Source organism: Pinus tabuliformis, chromosome 7, assembly GCF_031772625.1.
Source record: "Pinus tabuliformis cultivar Carrire ecotype Pingquan chromosome 7, CPIR1, whole genome shotgun sequence".
NCBI classification, from domain to species: Eukaryota; Viridiplantae; Streptophyta; class Pinopsida; order Pinales; family Pinaceae; genus Pinus; species Pinus tabuliformis.
Genome location: NC_142293.1, coordinates 717,292,192 through 717,314,942, shown reverse-complemented (window position 1 = coordinate 717,314,942; position 22,751 = coordinate 717,292,192). Strand labels below are relative to the sequence as shown.

The 22,751-nt window shown below is 38.1% G+C and overlaps 2 protein-coding genes across 2 annotated transcripts in view; both read right to left on the bottom strand.

The window, feature by feature from the left end:
* Nucleotides 1-22,751, bottom strand: part of LOC149249539 (uncharacterized) — a 339,013-nt gene that overhangs the window by 80,002 nt on the left and 236,260 nt on the right. The gene's annotated exons all lie outside the window — the stretch shown is intronic.
* LOC149249540 (uncharacterized) lies at nt 13,516-16,719 on the bottom strand. The gene is made up of 2 exons (XM_089456277.1): nt 13,949-16,719; nt 13,516-13,818 (listed from the first exon to the last, which is right to left on the bottom strand). Exon 1 carries the CDS (start codon nt 16,150-16,152, stop codon nt 14,392-14,394), a length of 1,761 nt encoding a protein of 586 aa, XP_089312403.1. The 5' UTR covers nt 16,153-16,719; the 3' UTR covers nt 13,516-13,818; nt 13,949-14,391.

The following is a 22,751-nucleotide window of genomic DNA, read 5'->3' as shown; positions in this document are numbered from 1 at the left end:
ATGAGACCCAGTCCAAGGGATTGTTGGATTTAGTGCATTTTGATATTTGTAGTCCTATCTCAATGGAGTCTATCTCTGGGTGTAGTTATGTTGTGACCTTCATATATGACTATTCTAGGGGGGCATGGATTTACTTCCTGAAGGCCAAAAATGAGGTCTTCGATCAGTTCCAAGACTTTAAAGCTCTTATGGAGAACCAGACTAGGAAGAAGATCAAAGTCTTGAGATCAGACAATGGGGGTGACTATACCTCAAATGAGTTTAACGGCTTCTATAGGAAGGCCGGAATCAAGAATAAACTACCAATGCCCTACAATTTGTAGTACAATGGAGTGGTAGAGAGGAAGAAAAAGACCATAGTGCGAGTAGCAAAGCCAATAATCCATGATCAAGACTTGTCTATGTTCTTGTGGGCAGAGCCTTTTTACACAACAATGCACGAACAAAACAAGGGTCCTCATAGGGAAGTGGAGGAACAAATTCCTAAGGAGGCATTTATAGGAGTGAGACTCGAGGTGTGCCATCTTCACATCGTCAGTAGCCCAATGTTTGTCCATATTGAAACAAAGAAGAGGACTAAGTTGGAGCCCTCATCTGAGAGAGGGATTTTTGTTGGAAGCAGTGAGATCTCAAAGGCCTACAAGGTCTACATTACATGCCAGAGGGAGATAGTAGTTAGCCAGAATGTCAAAATTGAGGAGGGTAGGGCCTTTAGGAGGTCGCATGAGACAAGTCCAAGAGTTGCATAGGATTTGGAGCAAGTCACATGTATGTGGACCGAAGAAGATCTTACACAGATTTAAACAAGCTCTCGCATGATACACTAGGATTAATGATTACCTATTTGGATTGGGATTCACCAAGAGTGAGGCAAACTCCAACATGTACTATGTATTTGATGTTGGTGAGCTACTTATCGGAGAAGCTCATAGGGATGTTCAAGGAGGACCTTGCTTGGTAGTTCGAGATGAAGGATATTCGATTGATGCACTTCTCTTTGGGACTAGACTTGTGGAAATAGCGAGGAGAGATTTTCCTATGATAGGGTGGGTATGTAGTTGAGATTTTGAAGAGATTCAACATGGAGGATTGCAGGACAATGTCTACACCCATGTTTACCAACTTGAGGAAGCTTAATCTTTCTAAAAGTGAGTTGGTGGATTGTACATTGTATAGGAAATTGATCAAGTTGTTGATGTATCTAGTTAATACTAGACCAAATATATGCTTTGCAGTGAATACACTCAACCAATTTATGGTGGATCCGAGGAGGGTTCATTGGGTAGTAGTGAAGCATGTGTTGAGAAATCTTTGTGGTACACTGGACTACAGATTGAGATATGCCAATGTTGGTGGAGTACAATTTCAAGGTTGTACATATTCGAATTGGGCCAAGAGTGCAGTAGGCAAGAAGAGTACATCTAGATGTTGTTTTAGCCTAGGTCTAGCAGTCTCTTCTCTTAGCAAGAAGCAACACTCAGTAGCACTTAACTTAGCAGAGGCCGAGTACATGGCAACGAGTTTGGCAAGTTGTGAGGGCACATGCCTTTGCAAGATGCCCACAGTATTATTTGGTCTTAAGATAGGCCCTACAACGATCCATTGTGATAATCAAAGTTGCATCAAGCTTTAGGAGAATCCAATGTTTCACAATAGGCCACGCACATAGAGATCAAATACCATTTCATCAGAGACAGGGTTCAAAAAAGTGTTGTCAGAAATTATAAAGAGAACCTATGGGAAAGGATGAAGACATATTATAGTGTTATTGTTGGGAGAGCGATTTTCTCAAGGGAGTGAGAGGCTCTAGGACTAAAGAGAAAGAAAAAAAAAGTTGCAACAAGGGAATTTTGAGAGAAATTTACAAGGAAATTGAGTTTGAGAGAAAGGTCGAATTACTGAAGAGGAGGGTCGTGTTCTGGAGGGAGGTTGAATCACTGAAGAGGCGAGCTAAGTTCTAGACAGAGGTCGAATTATCTAGGGGCCAATTTTTCTCTAGTGCATAGGGGATGTACAAAGGGAAAAAGACAGGGCAAAGTCAACTCGTAGAGGACATTGATATTCTAGGGTCGAAATCTTCAGGAGTACCAAATTCCAGGAGGGTCGAATTCCTTTAGGTCGATTCTCCAGTGGGGTCGATTGTAAAGTTCCAACAATTGTAATTTTTCTATGTATTCTTTATGGGTCTAGGCCCTAATTTTCCTGAGTTATATAAAGTGGAGGAAGATTGCTTTGGGCGGAATTTTTCATTGTAATGTGATTGGTTTGCCTATTTTATTTGTATTGCATATTTAATTTCTAAAAGTTAAAATACCAATGGTTTTATTTTCCAACAGTTTTAAAATTTTATTGAGTAAATAATTTTTGGGTATAAAATAATTGTTGAGGTATATAAATAAATCATATTTGATATTAGAGATTTAACATGGTATTAGGGCAATAGAAACTCTATGGGAGATCATACAGCAAAAGGGTTTTACAACAACAAAATTGTTTATCAGCAGATAATTTTATTTTGCAAAAAGGGTTTTGTAGCTAAAATCGATCTCGTGAGATGGCGTCATCTAATTTGAGATTTGAAGGTAGGCTTAAGGGGGCTAATGAGGAACTTGCTCTTACTAGGCAAGAAACAAGGGCAAGAACATAGTTTTAAAAACTGAAACCGGTGACCGGACCGGTCCACCTAATGAATTGGGTTTCGAACTAGGACTAGTCAGGTCTAAATGAACCGGTTTTTAAAAAATACATTAAATAATTATATTTTAATGAAAAAAACTATTTTTAAGATTTACAACCATGATTCCAAGCCAATAGAGACAAGATATGCAAAGTTTGCTCATTTATATACCATGTAAACGTGAATATATCAAAATGGCACCGAGTGCAATACATATCATCGACAAAATACATAAGCATTGAGGCTCTAAATGGCCTATAAAGTCCAAAAACAATGCTACAAGCTATGAGGCCATTGGCCTACTATAGGACTACAAGTCTAGACTCTAGAATCTAGAGTCTACACATGATCAATCATCAAAGACTCTAGAGTCTACACATGGTCAATCATCAAATTCATCACCACTACTAGACACATCATCATCATCATCAGCAAAGCTATATAGACATCATCTAGATCAGAGTCTGACGATGCCTCAGCCTCATCTGCAACCTCAGTGGCACTACCACCAATAACAATAGAAGTGGACCTAATGGAAGCACGAATTGGTCGAGCTACATGACTAGTACCTTCCATTGGCTGTTTGTCTTTCCTTGATGCAGCTATTGATCCTGGTTCTAATGGCGCCACCAAATCTGCTTCATCCCCTGCTAATGCCATGCCAATATCAAAATCAACATCAAACACGGGATCTTCAGTCTACTCCACCCATTCTGATGTTGGATCAATATCGTCCAACAAAATGGGATCTAGATCAGGTGTATTGTTCATAATTTGGTTCCGCCTTAGTTGAAGGTTGTATTGCACGAAGACAAGATTATTTAACCGTTTTTGTTCCAAACGGTTTCTCTTCTTCGTGTGCATGCGCTCAAAAACAAACCAATTGTGCTCACAACCTGAAGCACTACAAGTTTGGTTGAGGACTCTAATTGCAAACTTTTGCAATTGAGGACACTGGCTGCCAAATGACTCCCACCAATGTGTTGCAAAGAAAATGACATTAATTAGTAACTTAGTTCATTTCATTACTTATTTACAAATTACAAGTATTTATAGATAATTTCAATTGTAAATTTGTAAACAATTTAACTTGAAAAGAAAAACAAATTGGAAATTGGAATTGCTTAATTGGTTGATCCACATCTCTTGCCATCTTTGCCAAGTTTTTGCCAAAGGTACCAACTACCATACTAAAAAGAGTAAGTTGTATATGTATTTCCAACTGGTTTGCACGGCTATAGACCATGTGCTACAAGCAATCAATCAATCCAGCACTAACCTGCCCATTCTGCACATCTCTTAACTGAGCTTTATAATGATACTTTGGGTTCAAAAAATACCCAGCTGCATGTATAGGACGTTGGAGTTGATTTTTCCATCTGTTATCAATGATCTCCCATATACGGCCATATTTAGCTAACATGTTCGTGTAAGTTGCATGTACCTGCTCCTTTTCCTGATCCATAGCCTCATAAATGTAGCCCATGGCCAATTTTTCCCCATCCACCATCCTTAGCACCTTAACAAGGGGCTCAATAACTTTCACAAGCTCAGCAAACCTTTTCCAAAAATAATTGTCAAACACTTTCATTTTGGTATCTTTGCCATCTTGTCTATGAGCGCACTAAGATTCAGTCCAATCATCAAAAGAAAACATATTTTGCAGGATTTTATGTTGAGCATTGAGACATTGCAACGTGAGGAAGTGAGTTGCGAATCTCATAATTGCAGGCCTAACAAGCTCTTTGCCCCCAGTGTTTTTCCTCATTAAGTTCAATACCCATGAGTGGTTGTAAATGTATTTTGTAATGCACTTGGCATGCTCTACAGTGTTTTTTACCCACTCCACTTTGCCTATGTCCTCAAGCATGAGGTCTATGCAATGTGCAGCACATGGAGTCCAAAATATGGTCCTATATTTGGACTCAAGCATCTTTCCAGCAAGAACATAGTTTGAGGCATTATTGGTGATGACCTGCACAACATTCTGCTCCCCCACTTCCTGAATAATGTCATCCAAAAGCTCAAATAGAAGGGTTGCATCCTTCACCTTATCAGATGCATCAACTGATCTCAAAAACATGGTTCCTTGAGGGCAAGAAATAAGGAAATTAATGATAGTGTGGTTCTTTCCATCAATCCATCCATCTGACATGATGGAACAACCTGTTTTGAGCCATGAATCTCTATACTCAGCCAAATACTCATCAATGGAAGAAATCTATTTTTGCAAAAGAGCTCCCCTCAAGTCATGCATACTAGGGCCTTTGAAGCCCTTTCCTGCAGCTATAACAGAGTCCCGCATAGCTTGGTAATAAGGTGCGTGAGCAACAAGAAATGGGATATCTGCATCATTCCATCATCTAGCAATGTATTGATAAGAAGTTTCTTTTCCTTGTTTATTCCAATGTCGATCCAAAGTGGGTTGACGACTTGGATGGGAGGAAGTGGGATTAGAAGAGGCAATGTTGGGAGGATGAGAAATATCTCTGGATGTTTGTTGGATGGGAGGAAGTGGGATTAGAAGAGGCAATGTTGGGAGGATGAGAAATAACTCTGGATGTTTGTTCTCTTTGTTCCTTTTGATAGTTGGCGAAAAGAAAGATGAACATAGTGAAAGGGGTCATTGGTGGAAGGGATAAAAGAGGAGTCTTGAATCACATAATCATCATACCCACTCTCTTTCATGGATTCTAATAATTCCCTCTTCCTTGCAATGTCATCTTGGACGGCTTTCTCCATAGCCTTCTCCTCGTGAAAATTTTCAAGCTTGGAAAGGTATTCTGCCCTAATATCACCTAACACTTCATTTGGTGCATCGCATGGCTTTACTTGGCCACTTACCCCAACCAAGTGTTGTTTCAATCTGAAAATACCCCCACCTCCAATAGTTTATGGCATAATTTGCATATCATTTTTCCATCAATCAAATCACAATGAGTCCATGCAGTCCTTGCCTTTCAGAGCCATGTTGCCTTGAAATAATTAAAATTTACAAAGAAATTTGACATTTAAAAAAATAAGAAAAATTGTAGCTAAGAAACATGGAAAACCAAAGCTAAATTTAGGAAAACAAATGCACATGTAGCCTACAAACTTTGATAGCATAGAACTTGAGATTTTATACCATAGATGATAAAAGTTAGAAGTTTAGAACACATAAAAGAATTTAATACATGGACAGCAATCAAATGAGGAATTGTCATGTGAAAATCCTTACCTGGAAACACAAACTAGTTTCCTTAACCTCTTCTTGAAGATGCCAACTCCACTGACAGCTCCAAACTATCTCCAAAATAGCTCCAACTCCAACTCCAAGCCTCCAAGATGACTACTCCAGCAAAAATTCAACACTCTCCAAGCTCCCAATCAAACCCACAAATACTCCAAATGAGATGTGTGAGACAAATGAGAGGGAGAAGGTCCTTTTAAAGGCTTGGAGAGGGTGTTTTTAGAGGGAAAGAACTCTTATTTTCCCTCCAAAACACCCCACAAACATGGAAAGCCGCACTATGTGGGTCCTTTGCAGCCTTGGCCGCTAATCGACCGGTTTAGGACAGAACCAGCCATTTGCCCATAAACTGGTCGGTTCCGTCCTAAACCCGCTGGTTAGGACCGGTGTTTCCTTTTTTGGGCGAAATGAGAGGTCAAACCGGGTTTTTCTGCCGGTCTGACCGGTTACCGGTTTTAACCGGCCGGATTTTTAAAACAATGGGAAAGAGTAAAGCCAAGCAGAACCAAAGTGCAAGAGGATCTTCATAGATAAAGAAAAAGGACATGAGCAAAGTCAAGTGCTTTGCATGTCACAAGTACAGTCACTATGTTGGAAAATGCACCAACAAGCAAGGAAAAGGGAAGACATCGCCAGTTACCACTGCAGAAACGGATGAGTTAGCTAAAAAATTCAAGGAATTTGCATTGGTGTCAAGTCTTTCTGACACCCTGACATATGGTGTATGGTTTGTGGGCAAGGGAGCCATGATGGGATTGTTACCCCTCTTTCCATAGTGGTACCTATAGATTCATTACAACATTCTTAAGCGCCATTGTCAGCCAAAGGTTACAAGTTAAAAGCCATGTAACAACCATGTGAGTCCTTGTAGGCATCCTAGACCCTGAGTCACATTGAGTTAGTCTTTCTTTTGTTGGACCATGCCTTGTCCCTTAATGTTTGTAGCAAGTTTCTTTCATCCCTAATAGCCTAAGGTAAGTTATATGTGGACTCATGGTTTTGTGAAAGCCTTATAGTGTAGTGGTGATCACTAGTGTAGGGACTAGTCCAGCCCAAGTCAAGTGTACCTATGTCTTTTTGCATGGTTATGAGTCTATCGAGATTGTACGCGGCCTTGGCTCTAGTGTCGTATCCCTCAGATGTTTCTCATATATAGCAATCTCACTGTGAATGATATTTTCACACTTCTTGATGCAGTTCACATTTCCCAAGGAAAAGTGGTCTCGAAAGTCAAAAAGTCAACAAGGTCCCAAATTGTAGAGCTCAGTGAGTGGATGACATGCCACATGAAATTCTTCAATTTGGTGAAAGCATTATCAAGATATGGTTGGTCAAAGATGGTCAAATAGCAATGTTACAGGTTTTCCAGGGGCAAAACAAGGGGATCATTGGGCAAATCTCAGAGAAATTTTATCCCCAAGGGCATTAAAGATCATCAACTTGGGCATGAGGATGTGGCAGACTATCTTTTCCACGTGGCATAACAAAGGAAACTTTTGTCAAAAATAGACATATAATATGTCAAAATTGGTCTAAAGAATGAGAGGAACAAAACCCATGCCTTGGTTTTTCCAAATTCGCAAGGACGCTAGAGATCTTAAGGTGGTTGTAAATGCATTCATTAATGCACAGAAAAGTCAAGTCAACAAAAAAATAGTCATTGGAAAGGTCAATATAGTTGTTGGAGGTTACTATTTCCAAGAAGATTAAGATAATGATAAGAAAGGTAGCCATTAAAAGTGAAGTAATTAGTATTCAACTAATGGAGTGTATTCCCAAGGATGATCACTCTCTTTCCCTGTTGAAGAAAGTGTAACTAGGTTCGGTCTTCATAATGATTTGATCTTTGTAAATAATGTAATAAAAGAAAAATAAATTTATTTTGTATGCCTTGCTGCATGGGTTTCATGAGCAAGAAGTGTCATTAAGTCAAAGACTCTTCTTGATGTCTTTAGGATTTATTAATATGTCAAAGAGTCAAGTCATGTATGAAGGAGCTCCTCATGAGCCTATGTAAAATATATTCATGGCTAGAGCAGCCCTCCAAGACCAAGAACAATCCTCCAAAAGCAAGCACAACGAAGTCTACAAGCAAAACGACAAGGAGATCAGCATGTCGGCTTCAAAATTGAATTAAATGTATAAAAGGCAGTCATGTCGACTCAAGGAAATAGACACAACATTTCACTTGACAAATCGTTTTATTTTTTAGGACAAACCACTATAAATATGTGGCTAGGGTATCTGCAAAACACAAGTACAGAACTCGCATTCTCCTCTGAAATTCCGAATAGGTATGAGGTGCAGGAAGAAGATCTTGTAGAAATTTCTGTTTTCCCACCCCGGTTTTCAGTTTCACCTTATTTCTCCCATGTAGTTAAATGTCCTTTCCCATAACCATACATTAAACAAGCTGAAAAAAATAAATATTGCTGAAAACACAAATTCTGGAAATTTTACAGAATGCTGGAAATTGCAGAAATAAAAATCAACAGTAAATAAATAGCCATTAAAACACATTTAAACACTGAGATTTTTGGTCAACTTGACCCTGGAAAAACCCCCTACAACTCTTGGGGAAAACCAGTTTGAGAGCTCTTCTTTATTTCTAAAAATTCCTTTTTCACAGTGAGAAATATTCAGCAAAAAATCAGCAAGCAAATTTACAACTTATCTCTTTTCCCATGCCTCACAGCAAACTGGAAATTACAGCAAACAAGACAGCAATAAATGTTGTACGACCTCCTTGATTTTTGTGCCCACTTTCAGCATTAAATGCTTATGTATGGTCAGCATTAAATGCGTTGTACGGACTACAATAAATGCGTTGTACGGCCCTCGTTTTGCGTGCAAAAAAATCAGCAAACTGCTCCTCGATTTTTATGCAAACCACTCATCGAAAATCGTGCCAAAACTTGCCTTTCACTGTGTGCTGAACCAGCTGTACAAATCTGCTCAACTGTTGCCTTGGAATGTGTGCCAAGCTGTTGTCTCCTTCTCCTCCCTGCTCAGAAATCTCTCTTACTCTCTTGCTCTCCTTCTCACAATCTGCTCATGAAAGAATGAATGACCTTTTCCTCCTTTTCCTCCTTTAATCTAACCCCAAGTGACTTTTGGGTGATTCCTAAATCCAATGGCTGAAATAGATTGAGATCTAAGGCTAAGATTAAATGCTCATTTAAATCTCACTTTTTATTTTTTAATTCACCCCACTTTAATAAAGACCCACTTAGTCATTTATTTCCAAAGTCACTTTTCCTTTCTAATTTTTCATTGACTTTATAAAAGTCACTTTAAAATTAGACTTAGTAACTTTATCACTTAAAGTCACTTTTAAATTAATTTAACTTCATAAAAAAAAATGCAAAGTCACTTTAGGAGAAAAATTAAATTCTTTTGGACACTTTTCCCTAGGCCAAAGATCAAAGCCTTAGGGAACCACCTATCCCCTGGTACCAAATTTCAACAAATCTCGGTTGGGTACGGGATCTCGGAAACCCTCATCAACCTCAGTGATGATCACAGCGAAGAAAGATGATAGTCCTCTCCTCCTCGGTGGTGTACATCTCAGCGAAAGGAAGCACAGTCATTATCTTTCGATGGTGAAGAAGATCTCTGGAATCCTACAGAAGCACTAATAGTCTTGGCATGATTAAAAGTCTCGGAGGATATCACAGTAAAGGGTTCGGATCTGTCTCTAGTAACCTCTGCATACTCTCTAAGCACTACTATAGTCTCAACATACTAATAATGAAGAGAATCTCAGTGGTATCTTTGTAGCAGTCTCGGCATAATGAGAAGAGGCCTTAATGATAGTGGCAAGGGTTACAGTTTCGGCATAATGAGAAGAAGCCTTAATGACAATGACAAGGGTTACAGTTTCGACATAATGAGAAGCAGTGACAAGGATTACAGTCTCGGCATAAAGGGAAAAGGTGATAAGAATCATCACAGCCTTGGAATACACTCTCGGCACGATCACAGTCAATGTGATGATGATCTGAGCAAGAGTACAGTGATGATCTAAGTACAGATGGAGATATGGTGAAACAATCATCATGGTGATTGTCATAATGAAGCTCTCGGTGCATTGATAAAAGCATAGAATCAAGGTCACAGTGAAGACCTCAATGAAGACAAGAGACCTCGTTGACATGGTGAAGAAGCAGTAATGAAGATCTCAGTGATGTAGTAATGATGGCCTCAATGGTGCAGCAATGAGGATGATCTCAGCAGTGACAGAGAAGAGGATTGGTGTCTTGGTCTTGGAGTGGCATAGCAGGTCAAGGGTCATGGTCTTGGTATTTGTCAATTGGAATCTCTATAAGAAGAATTTTTGTGCGGGTTTTCCTCTCCAAGAGGGAGAGGTTTTGGCCCGGGCAGAAAACCAAATATCTTGTGTTCTTGTCTCTTTGTTTTTGGTAGCAGTTTGATGAAGTAAACACACACACTAATGATAAAAAGAAGATCAAGCTAAGATAAATTGTAAAAAAACTTCACAAATTGTTATCATGTTAAGAAGAATCTCTTTAATTATGTTTGCTCTAGATTCTTCAACATTCCCAAGATAAATCAACATGATTCCTCCTGATTTTGACTTCCAAACATTTTCCTTGTGGAACGTTGGACTACTTTGGTGGTGATGAGGCAATTTGACCCATTATGTGGGCAAACTCAATGTAATTAAATATTAGATTTCTATTAAATAGACTTAGTCCCCAAATTAATTGTGGATGACAAGTCAAATATTAAGGTTTTTGTGTTTTCGCGGCTTTGCATTTGAAAAGTGTTCGGAATCCTGCGTGGAGAATTTTTATATCGATGTTTCAAGCTAAGTATCACAGCCCATATTCAGGAGATCCACAGAAGAATCTTGTATTTATTTAACTAACGAAATATGTAAATAAATAGTGATTAATCTATAATATTAAAGGTATTATGTCGGTCAAATTAAATAAAAGAGAGGTAAATAATGTAAAGTAGTTAATATAATTAATAATAATAATTAAAAAGAGTGAAGCAAAGTAAACTAAACATGTAGCTAAAATTAGAATATAATAATTAAAAGAATGTAATGTAATTAATCTACTTATAATAACTAAAAATAAAATAGTATTATAATTAGAATAATAAGATAATAATATGTCATAATAATCATAATAACGATAATTTTAATCATTATTATAATAAATATAATAATTAATTATTATAATGATTAAAATAGTTAATCATTATAATGATTAATATTAATCATTATTATAATAATGTTTCTTAATTTAATGAAAATTATGATGATGTAATGAAAATTAGATTGCAATGTGATTAATTTACTAATGATAATTGAAAATGAAACAATATTATAACGAAAATAATAGATCATTATAATATTGTTTCATTTTCAATTACCGATAGTACATTAATCACATTACAATCTAATTTTCATTACATCATTATAATTTTCATTAAATTAATTAACATTATTTTAATGACAACACTATGGCTTCATAGTTTGTGAGAATTTTGCAAATCGGTTATCGAATTTCAGCTATTGGAGAAACTATCTCTGATTAAGAGCTTGTGACTACAACACTCAATGGTCTTCCTAGATCATGGGACGCATTTGCAGCAGGCATAAGCAGTTGGAAAGAAGCTCCTTCATTTCAGCAATTATGGACATCATGTGCTCAAGAAGAAGCAAGATTGATGACTAAAGATCATCAAGCTGAACAAGTTCAAGCCATTGCAGCTCGCTTCAAGAACAAGGGAAGGAAGAAGCTTGGACCTCAACATAAGAAAGGATCTTCTTCCTCTAAGAAAAAGAAAGACTTATCAAAGATACAATGTTGTGGTTGTCAAGAATATGGACATTTCAAGAAAGATTGTCTTAATATGGCTAACAAGAAAAGAAAAGGGAACCCACATGCTTTCGCAACAGAAGTTGAAGAAGATGAAAAACCAAAGAAGTCCAAAGGTGAAAAAGACTTATTCTACTACTCAACTTTGACATCTTCCTTTGCAAATGATGATGAAATGTAGCTAGTAGATAGTCGAGCATCAAGACACGTGACTGGAGAGCGTGGGAATCTTTCAAGCATGACAGAGAAGAAGTTATCTCAAAGGGTTGAATTGGGAGACAATAACAGCTATGCAGTCAAAGGAGTTGGAAAGGCATCCATAGATCTGGAATCTGGGAACAATGTTCATCTCAATAATGTCCTTTATGTATCAGGTTTGAAAAATAATCTTGCCTATGTTCCTTGTTTAGAAGATAAAGGAGAGAGTTGCTTTTGTGGATAATAAAGTACTTGTTTGGTCAGAGGGATTTAGTATAAATGATGATAGGGTTATTAGGATTCGTGATGGAAGATTCTATAGACTTGTGAGTCAACTTGATCAAGCATTAGTACATGACGAAACAGATTCAAGTGAGCTATTGCACCGAAGGTATGGACATCCTCATTTTAGAGCATTGCTTGAATTAAGTGAAAGTGTCAGGAGTTCCTGAACTACAAGTAAATAATGATGGTGTATGCAAAGGTTGTGCACTTGGGAAGGACATCAAAAAACCATTTCAAAACAATGAAAACATATCTAAGGAAGTTTTGGACTTGGTTCATTTCGATGTATGTGGTCCGATGCCCATAAAATCGCTTGGTGGTTCATCATACTATGTGACATTTATCGTTGACTTCTCTCCTAAGACGTGGATATATCTCTTGAAGACGAAAGTTTGAGTATTCGACAAGTTCTAGGAATTCAAAGCTAAAGTGAAAAACTTGAGAGGTAAAAAGATAAAGATATTGAGATCTAACAATGGAGGAGAATACACCTCAAAGGAGCTCGTGGCTTTCTGGAAGCAGGCTCAGATTAAGAAGGAGATAATTGTCCCCTATAATCCACAATAGAATGGTGAAGTTAAACAAAAGAATAGATCCATTGAAGAATCTGTCAAGACCATGACGCATGATTTGGACTTGTCGTTGTTCTTAGAAGCATCACGAATAATTGTTTACATTCAAAATCGAAGCCCTCATAAAGTTTTGGAAGGTATGATTCCTGAAGAAGCCTTCTCCAAAAGGAAGCCAGAGGTTGGACACATGAGAATCTTTGGTTGTCCTATATATATTCATGTTCCTAAGGATAAGAGGAACAACATTGAGCCTTCAAGAGAGAAAGACACAGTGTTGCACGAAGCGGGAGCGAAGCGGAAGCGCGAAGCGGAAGCGCGAAGCGCGGAAGCGTCATTTTCCAAAAATCTAGGGAGCGAAGCGTCCGCGGAAGCGTCTGCTATATATATATATTTTTATATATTTTTTTGCATTTATACTCAAAACAAACATCCCAAATACCAAATTAATTGTAGAAGACATGAAAACATGCATATTTTTGCATAAATCAAGATAGATATGGCATCCATGATTCCATTGTAGTTACTAGTATGTACAACAATCATCTATATTCTAGCTATTACAAACATACATCAAATTTTTAAGCATATTATAAAACATAAAACATTTAAGCATATTATGATTTATCTAGCAAGTGAGCAACTGTCAACATTTGTCATGTCCAAAATTCAAATAATAATGTTTACAAAATATGTCACTTGGTCACCGCCAAGCCAAAAAGGTTCAAAATTCAAATTCACAAGTCTACAAGTCTAATGAGTAATCTATAGACTATGACAAAAAGAAGTAGATTGTGAATATATCTACTAATCTCTCCTCCTTCCACCACGAATAGAACGTGATGGCGTGCCTCCACGTGGTGGCAATGAAGAAGATGGTCCCTGTGTAAGTCGTGGCACTGGAACTGATGAAGAAGAACCCCCTGCTGTTGGTGTTGAACCATGGAACCTAGGACCAGATGGGGGTGGGGGTGGTGGCATATCAACACGGTCATCATCATCCTAGAATCGCTCAAAAAATTCATGCAAAAAAAAAAAACACTAGTTAACAAAAAAATTAAAAACATGAATTAGAGAAATGCTTTATAAGGGAAAATTGGAAAATTCATACGGTATACCATAATGGACATACCAGGAGAGCATCCTCTAATTGCTCTAGTTGCAACACTCCATCCTCCAAATTGGGCTCCTCTGGATGCTTGTCCCAAATCAACAAGTCTTTATTAGACTTTGCATCTTCACAGTAATGGGACAACAATCGCAAGTTGTAATGAACATAAACCAAGCTCTCTGCCCGGTCTAAACTCAACCTGTTCCTTTTAACACTGTGGATGAAAGAATAAGAGCTCCAACACCTCTCTGCAGAAGAAGTGTTTACCACCTGTGATAGCACCCGCAATGCCAAACTCTGTAGAACTGGAGTAGGCCCTCCATGCATGTTCCACCACTCAAGAGCAGAAAAATGCTCTCGATCTTCAATTGAATGCATGCTCCCAAATGGACCAGTGTTGAGCGTATAGTTGCTCAGCTGTCTCCGTACCAATGCAGCCTCCTCATTATCAGGGATTAATCTACTCAATGCAGCCATATATTTTTCGTGAACCTCTTTATCTTGGTGTGGTTTTTTCCTGCTTCCCCCCCAGGTGCTGGTTTTGAAAGCCATGATGGATGATAGTACCTAGGTGTCAAAACATATGCTAATGCATGCAATGGAACATTTAGCATATCCCATCGCTTTTCCACCTCTTCACGAATATAATTGTACAAGGTGGTATCTCTAGGCTCAACAATGTCTTTAATCTGCCCCAACATGCTATCCATTTGCTCATACACCTCCCCAATTACTGGTCGATCTGAATCTGCAAACTTGATCATGTAATAAATTGGTTTGGTGAATTGCAAAACATATTTAACCTGTGACCAAAAGTAAGTGTCAAGAACAGTGTCCTTGACTACATCTGCAGTAGCACCATCTGTACACTGGTTAATTTCATCCCATGTTTCAGCACACACCAGATTAGTTAAAGCTTGTCTCACCCTCACTAGCCGCCTAAAGGTGAGGTAATAACTAGCAAATCTTGTCTTTGCAATTTTAAGCAATTGCAACTTGGAGTAAGTGCCATAGAAGTAGTTTACCCTTGTATGCCCTGTGATGAATTTAATGAGCTGCTTCCCTTTCCTGTAAACCTCAGCAATCCACCCACATTCTTTGTGTTTCACAATATCATGCATCAAAAGGTTCAATGTGTGAACCAGGCACCCAGACCAAAAGATGTGTGGATGAGTACGCTCAATAATTTTTCCTGCTGCCTTACAATTTGCTGCATTATCTGTGATCACTTGAACCACATTATTCGGACCAACATCTTTGATTGATTTCAATAGGAGATCTGCAATGTTTTGTGCAGTTGCACTGATGGAGGAGGAGTCATGACATGCAATAAATACTGCACCCTTAGAAGAAACACCAAGAACATTTATCAAATGTTGGTTTCTAATATTTGTCCACCCATCTGATACAATGGATACCCCATAATCCACCCACTCATGTGTAAAACGTGTCAAAGCTCTTTGAACCTTAGCTTTTTCTCTTTCTAATAACACTGTTCTAGCTTTCTCATAGTTGGGGGCCTTGTATCCTTTTGGGGCTTCATTGATGGCCTTTACCATGTCATGCCAATAGGGAGAGCGAAGCACATTGAATGGTACACCGCAAGCACAAAGAAAACGGACTACCTTTCCATCCACATCATCCCTCCCAGCAACATTAAGGAAATCCCCTATTGTTTTTCTACCTCCAGAGGTTGCAGAAGTACCATAAGGAGATGGGCAACTACCAAATTTAGAGGTTGCACTTGATTCTGAATGAGTTTTTTGTTTCTTGTTTTTTTGTTGTGCAGCCATCTCTATTTTGATGTATTTTTGTCTTTGTTCACTTGAAATTTTTGTGCAAATGGCTACCCCCACAGAACCCTTTTTTTCATCACTCTCTAGCACCCCACAAAGATGCCTCCTCAGACGGGTATATGAACCCGTATATGGTTTTCCTCCATGACAATCATGAGGGCACATCCATTTGTAAGATCCACCACCCTTTCCCCCTTCAAGTTTGGTCACAAAGGTCCACAAGGGATTTGATGTACCTTTCCCATCTTGTGCTTCAGTGTCCTCTTCAAGTTCATCCCCTTCCTCTTCAAACCCTTCCTCCTCATCATACATTGGGTCACTACTATTAGGAGTCCCAAGTTCATCCCCTTCCTCTTCCCCTCTATTCCTCACCCTTGCCATCATTAAAACCAAGAGTGGAATGATACATAGAAGCCAAAAGAACACCATCTTGGAATATGGATATAGGTGGTGGACAACCTGTAAATAAAGGAGCAAGTAGAAACAATGGGAAAGAGTAGGAGAGGGAGGAGAAAAATACAATTTTTTTTTCAAAAAAACAAGGGAGTTTGGGGTTTGAACTTACCTCTTTAGCTCTTGTAGATGAAGTCCTCCAAGCTCTTGCTCCAAGCTCCTCCTCCTTCTCCTAGCTCCTCCTTCTTCACTCCTCCAAGCTCTCCTCTCTTCTCCTCTCTTCTCCTCTCCTTTCCTCTCTTCTCTTCTCCTCTCCTCTCTTCTCTTCTCCAACTCTCATAAACTCAAAGTGAGAAAATGAGAAGAGAATGGGGGCTTTATTCTTTTCTAAACTCACCCTAAAGTGACCCTAACCCACCCCTAACCCACCCCCTCATGCTTAGTTAAGTTAGATATTAAATGAAATTAAAAAAAAAATTTGAACTGCGCGGGTTGCGTTCGGGTTGCGCCCGGGTGGCGTGCGGGTGGCGTGCGCTTCCGGGCAGGTTGCGTGGCGCCACCCCATGCCCGAACCGCATGCCGAAGCGCGATTCCGGGGTGGCGCAACCTGTTTTGGCAGGAATCGTTAAAAAAAATCGGAACTGCGCAACCTTGAAAACGGAACCGCGATTCCTCTGTGGATTCCGGAACGCAACCGCTCGGGGCGCGGTTCCGGGTTTGGATCCTCCGGGGGGGGGGCGATTCCGGTAACATTGGAAAGACATATTCGCTAGATACAGTGAATCTTCAAAAACCTACGAAATATGCATTCCAAAGCAGCATCGGATTGAGGTTAGTCGAGATGTCAACTTCAATGAGAAAGTGGCATATTGGAGGTCTAAGGAAGTCTCCATAGATTCCTTGGAAGAATTTAAATAGGAAACCTCAAGGGAAGAACACTCGAGTTCTATAGAATGCAGCGGAAGGCCAGAAGCGCCTCAAGATCTAGCAGAACTAGTCATAGTTACAGAGATTAAAAAAGAGACCATCATGATTTAGATCCACTTTGGAAGAGCCAAAAGCACATACAACTCCTGATGGCACATCTAGAGAAGTGAAGAAACCAAAAAGGTTCACCAACTATGTAGCCCTTATGACAAAACTCATTGGTGGAGAACCTTCCACTTATGAAGAAGCAACCAGTCAGCAGGTGTGAAAGGAGGTAATGAATGAGGAGTACCAATCAATCATGAAGAATGATGTTTGGGAAATTGTGTCAAGTCCTAAAGGGAAGTCAATAGTGACATCCAAATGGATATATAAGATAAAGCATGTTGCAGATGGTAGTATTGACAAATATAAGGCAAGGTTCATTACTAGAGGATTCTCCCAGAAAGAGGTTGAAGACTATGATGAGACTTTTGCTCTAGTTTCCAGGTACACCTCCATTATATCCATCATTTCTCTCGTTGTTGCGTTAGGATGGAATTTGCACCACATGGATGTGAAGAACGCTTTCCTCGATAGTGTGATTCAGGAAGAGGTGTACATAGAGAAACCTCAAGGACTTGAGGAATGTGGAAAGGAGTCTCATGTTTGCAGATTGAAGAAGGCCTTGTATGGACACAAGCAAGCTTCAAGAGCTTGGTATGCTCGTATAGACAGTTATGTGACAAGAGTAGGATTTACCAAAAATCATGCCAATCCAAACCTTTACTTTAGGGTTGTAAAGAATGCACCTGTGATCTTACTATTATAAGTAGATGGCTTGTTTCTGACAAGTGTCGAGCCTCTTATCATTAAGTGCAAGAAACAGTTGGCTTCTGAGTTTGACATGAAGGATCTTGCGTTGATGCACTATTACTTGGCATTAAAAGTATAGTGTGAAGTGAACAATGTTCGTACTTCTCGTTAAATACTCTAGAAGACTTGGAATATAAAGATATCCATTGAGGATGCAAAATATTATATATTAAAATGTATGAAGAATGATGATACAATGACAATGAGGGTCCTGTATATATGGCCAGGTAAGTACCCTTTTTACATTATTTGAGTGTATTTTTATATAAATTTAGTTTGATACATTGCCTTCCCCTTTAAAAAGCTTTGTCCTCAAAGCTCACTAATCAAGGGTGTTGATCGGCATATCTTCTTATTTCTGAGTTTTCGTCTTTGTTGATACAAGACGATATGATGTTCTGAGTGATAGACAGAATTGTCGTACTGAAAACAGATCAGACCATCTGTTATCACTGTAAAACTTCCTTAAAAAGTTTGGACAACTTACATGGTTTCTCAATTCTTGTATCAGTCATGGTCAAGTCATGGTCAAGTCATTTTTATGTTTTAAAGTCTAAGTCATAGGGTTAGAGTCTCATGTCCATCTTCAAATAAAGTTTGATAGCCTCATTCCATGTCCTAGAAGCCTCACCATGTGTTTAGAAGACATATCTCACATAATTTCGGAGAAATTTTGAAACTAGCTACGAATCCACGTTTTCGTAGCGCAGACAGTGTAAAAATCCTGTTTTGCGCTACGAAATCAGTGTTTTCGCAGCGCGCTGCGAAACCCCTGTAGCAGCCTGTTTCAGCAGAAAAAACTGTTTTACTAGGTAACTTCCAGAAGCTTTCCAGAGCAGCTGAGAACTCAATTTTGCAAACTGAAAGAGGTTTTTCTTCCTAACATGTTGAATTACAAAAACCTCTTTCAGTTTCTTCAATTCCATTCTGAGGTGGGAGAAATGTGTGGTTAAACTTGCGCTACGAAACTGTTGTAGCTGCCTATTTTGCTGTAGCTGCCTATTTTGTTGTAGCTGCCTATTTTGATGTAGTTAACCAATTTTGAGGGACAAAAGGGAAACCTTTTTTGAAAGGGAGTTTCTGAAGAATGATCATTTGCACAATGCAAGCATCCAGCAAGGGAAAAACGGGCAAAGGAAAAGCATATATGAACCATAATCCATTTGTTATAAAAGTGATCACAGCTACTATTGTTCATCATACTTCAGGCAGCGTTGAAGAGGTTTTATTTTCACAGGGGTGCATGAACAAGGTCTACAGCACATGAAGAACATGGCACTTCAATACATTTTTGTGTAATCAAAGAAGATCCTTGTGGAGACCAAAAGCAAAAAAGGAGAGACATTTTTGAACTCCAAACTTTATCAGTCAACTTATCAGTCAAACTGTCTTCTTGTTTTTACCAGTCAACGTCTAGAAGAGTTTCTGAGCAGTTGAAAACTTATCTCTGAAAAGTGAAAGAGGTTTTCATTCCTAAGATACTAAAGTGCAAAAACCTCTTCCACTTTCTTCAAATTGATTATGAGCTGGGAGAAAAGGGTGACCAAAGTTGCGCTACGAAACTGCTGTAGGTGCAGTTTTTCATCTCCTGTTTGACAACTGTTTTTCAAAGACTTATTCTGGGCAGCTGGAGTAGTGTTTCAAAAAACCAAAAGAGGTTTTTGTTCAGCATGGATTGTTTCACAAAAACCTCCTTCAGTTTTTCCAAATACATTTTGTACGAGAAGTTATGACCTCTGTCCCAAGACCTATTTTTCAGCCAGAACAGAGCAAGGGACAGTTTCCTGTTTGACACGTGTTTTTCAAGGACAGATTCTGAACAGCTGGAGGAATGTTTTAAAAAACCAGGAGAGGTTTTTGTTCTAGACAACATGGGCTACAAAAACCTCCTTCAGTTTCGTAAAATGTGTCATGGATGAGGAGATAAAGGCTCTGTCCCACGTGCCAATTTTCAGGGATCCTAAACCTAAAAACAAGGAAACATGTTCCCTAATTTCTAGGGTTTGTCATCAGCAGTTGGGTGACCACGTGGGAGGCTTCATCAAATTCGACTTCATGGAGTTTTAGGTGTCAAGGAATGCTTTAAATGCTTAGATAAGGTTGTTGAATCATAATAAGGAGTTACACTCCTAGTTGTATTAGGTCACTAGCACTCCTAGTTAACAGCTAGTTCTAATTAATGGTTTGTTTTATGGTTAGAATAGGTGTCACTGATGGCAAATTCGAATTCTCTTGATGAGGGATGATGGAATCCTAATTGCAAATGCTTTATATAGAGCAAGAGGTGGAATTAGCAAAGGGTTGGAGACTTTTTGGCTCAACTGCTGCTCTATGTGCAGACTGTGTATATTTTTAACCTAATGCAGATTTCTACTTAGACAACTCAAGATTCATGAAGAGTTCTTGTATGTTCTTGTTATGATGGCATCTTCCAATACTTACATTGCAGTGGTGTTTACTTATGATACTCAGAATTCATCACTGATGCTCTGACTTCCTTCATAGATAAACTTACTATGTTTCACTATTTTGTATTGTCATTTCTACACTCGAACTCTATAATGCCTTGACTTCCATGCTAGGTAGAATGCTTTGGCTTCACTACTCAGGATTCATGAAGGATTTCTTATATTCAGAATGTGTGTTGTCCTTTCCTTAGTTTTGTTTACAGTTGCATAGGTGTACAATCACTCAGAATTCACTGATTGTGCTCTGACTTCCTGTGTGCACTTATGAGCTGTGGTTCCATATGTGTGTTGTGTTCTGAATATTCAAATGTTGAATGCCCTGACTTCATGTTAAGCTGATCTTGTTGTGGTACTGAAACATACTTTGACTCCATAGCCCAATGGTAGCCAGCCTTCATCTTTCAACCTATAAACATATACAATTACAAACCATAGAGTTAGCCATCTATTCATATCTTTAATCTAAATCATTAACCCTTTGAGAGAGCCCTCTCAGGCTAAGGAGGCTAAGCCTTAGCTAAAAGATTGGTTTGAAACAGTTACTTGAAGTCTTCCTGGTCTGCAGCCTTCCAGGGCTTGATTTTGAGATGACACCATCCTAGATTAATCTTCTGGGAAATCTTCTGATCCTTAGAGATGTGTGGTGAATAGTTATCATATGACCGGATTGAGCTCACTTCAATATTCTTCGGAACATAAGTTTGTTTATTTTCTGCATGATATAGATATGTAGATTGATTAAGGTGTCTACTCTTGTGAATCAGATGTAGATAAGGAATTTTTCTTGTTTCAACTTCCTTAAACGTTTTTATGGCAGTTTCCTGATTTCCTTTAGGCATTGTTGTTGTTGACTTGACTACTAAATCCTCATTTGGGGTGTCCGTCGTTTAAACTACAACCTCTGAGTATGTCTTTACTTCAGTAGGATTTGGATTTGCCCGAACTGTGAGATTAGTGGGATCGATGTTTGTTTCTACAGCGTGGGCTCTACATCTGGAGATTTTGATGCTTCCTTTGCGACAAGTTCTTTGAACCTATTCGTCAATGATTTAATCTATTTGAGCAGATTTTGATTATGATTTTTGAGACGTAAGCATTCCTCATTCTCCAAGTCAAATTTATTTTGGCCTTCACGCTTCTCGTCTTTTAAACACTTAACTTGTTCTACTAATGTTTGGTTAAGGCTCTTTAAACGTAAATTTTCTTCTTCTTGTTCTAATAAACACTCCTTGAGTTCCTTCTTTGATGCTTTAGCTTTCTTGACTTGTTCGAGTAGTTTTTCTTGGTGATCTCTGAGGCACGAAATTTCTGTCTTTGCTGCAGATGACTTCTTCAAGCCCTTTTTGCTTCTTTGATATTATTTTTTTGTTATCTTGAAACATAAAGTCTGAGATATCCTTAAGGTCTTTCTAATGAAGATTTTCTTGATTTTGATTTACTTGTTATGTCTCGAAACGTGACCATCTTCCCTTTATAAGGAAATGACAAAACTTGTTTCTCTATGTTTAACATGAATGTACCCAGATCCTTAAACCAAGGTTGACTAAGTATGATGTCAATATTTTTATCTGTCCTTACAACATGAAATTGAGATATGTACTCATAATGACCTATTGTTACTTGTAGATCACTAATTTTATACTCTTTTTGGTCAAAAATATTTTTCCTTACACCAATGCTTAGATCTATAATTAATAGTTGATTTCCCAAGTTGATGTTGATATAATTTTTATAGTTGCTTGGGCTAATAGTGACATTAACTTCTCTTCCTTGGATACTTCCTTTTAATGTAATTACTCTGTGATTTGTAACTAAAAGACCCTTATAGGAAAACCTTTCTTCCTTCGTCATTTTAGAATTGAGCTCCATCATTTTTTTCAATGATTGATCCCATTTGTTTTGTCGAGATGAATTAAGGTATTATGTAATCTAAATATATAAAATTTCTTTTAATTTTATGGATTGTGAACATTTAGCTATCAATTGGAATATTCTCCAAATTCATCGTTTTATGTTTTATAAGAATATATATTTTCCCTTTAATCCACAAAGGAATAAAATTTAATACTGCCCTTTTCTTATATTCACTTATATATATTGGAATGTTTCTCTTTATACTTATATAAAGAGATATGTTTCCAAGTAACCTTCTAAATTTTCGATATTTTTTTTAACTTTATATTCTCTCATTTTTTTTACTCTTAACTTTTCTTTAAAATACCCCTTTATAATATAAAACTTCTCTTTATATATCTTTTATTTATAATATTTTCTTTTTCTTTTTGAAAAGTTACAACCGTAGTGAAACGCAACTATTCATCACTTTGGGGTATAATATAAAATATATGTCCACTTATGTTCCTTTGACTCGGTTAATTTTCTCCA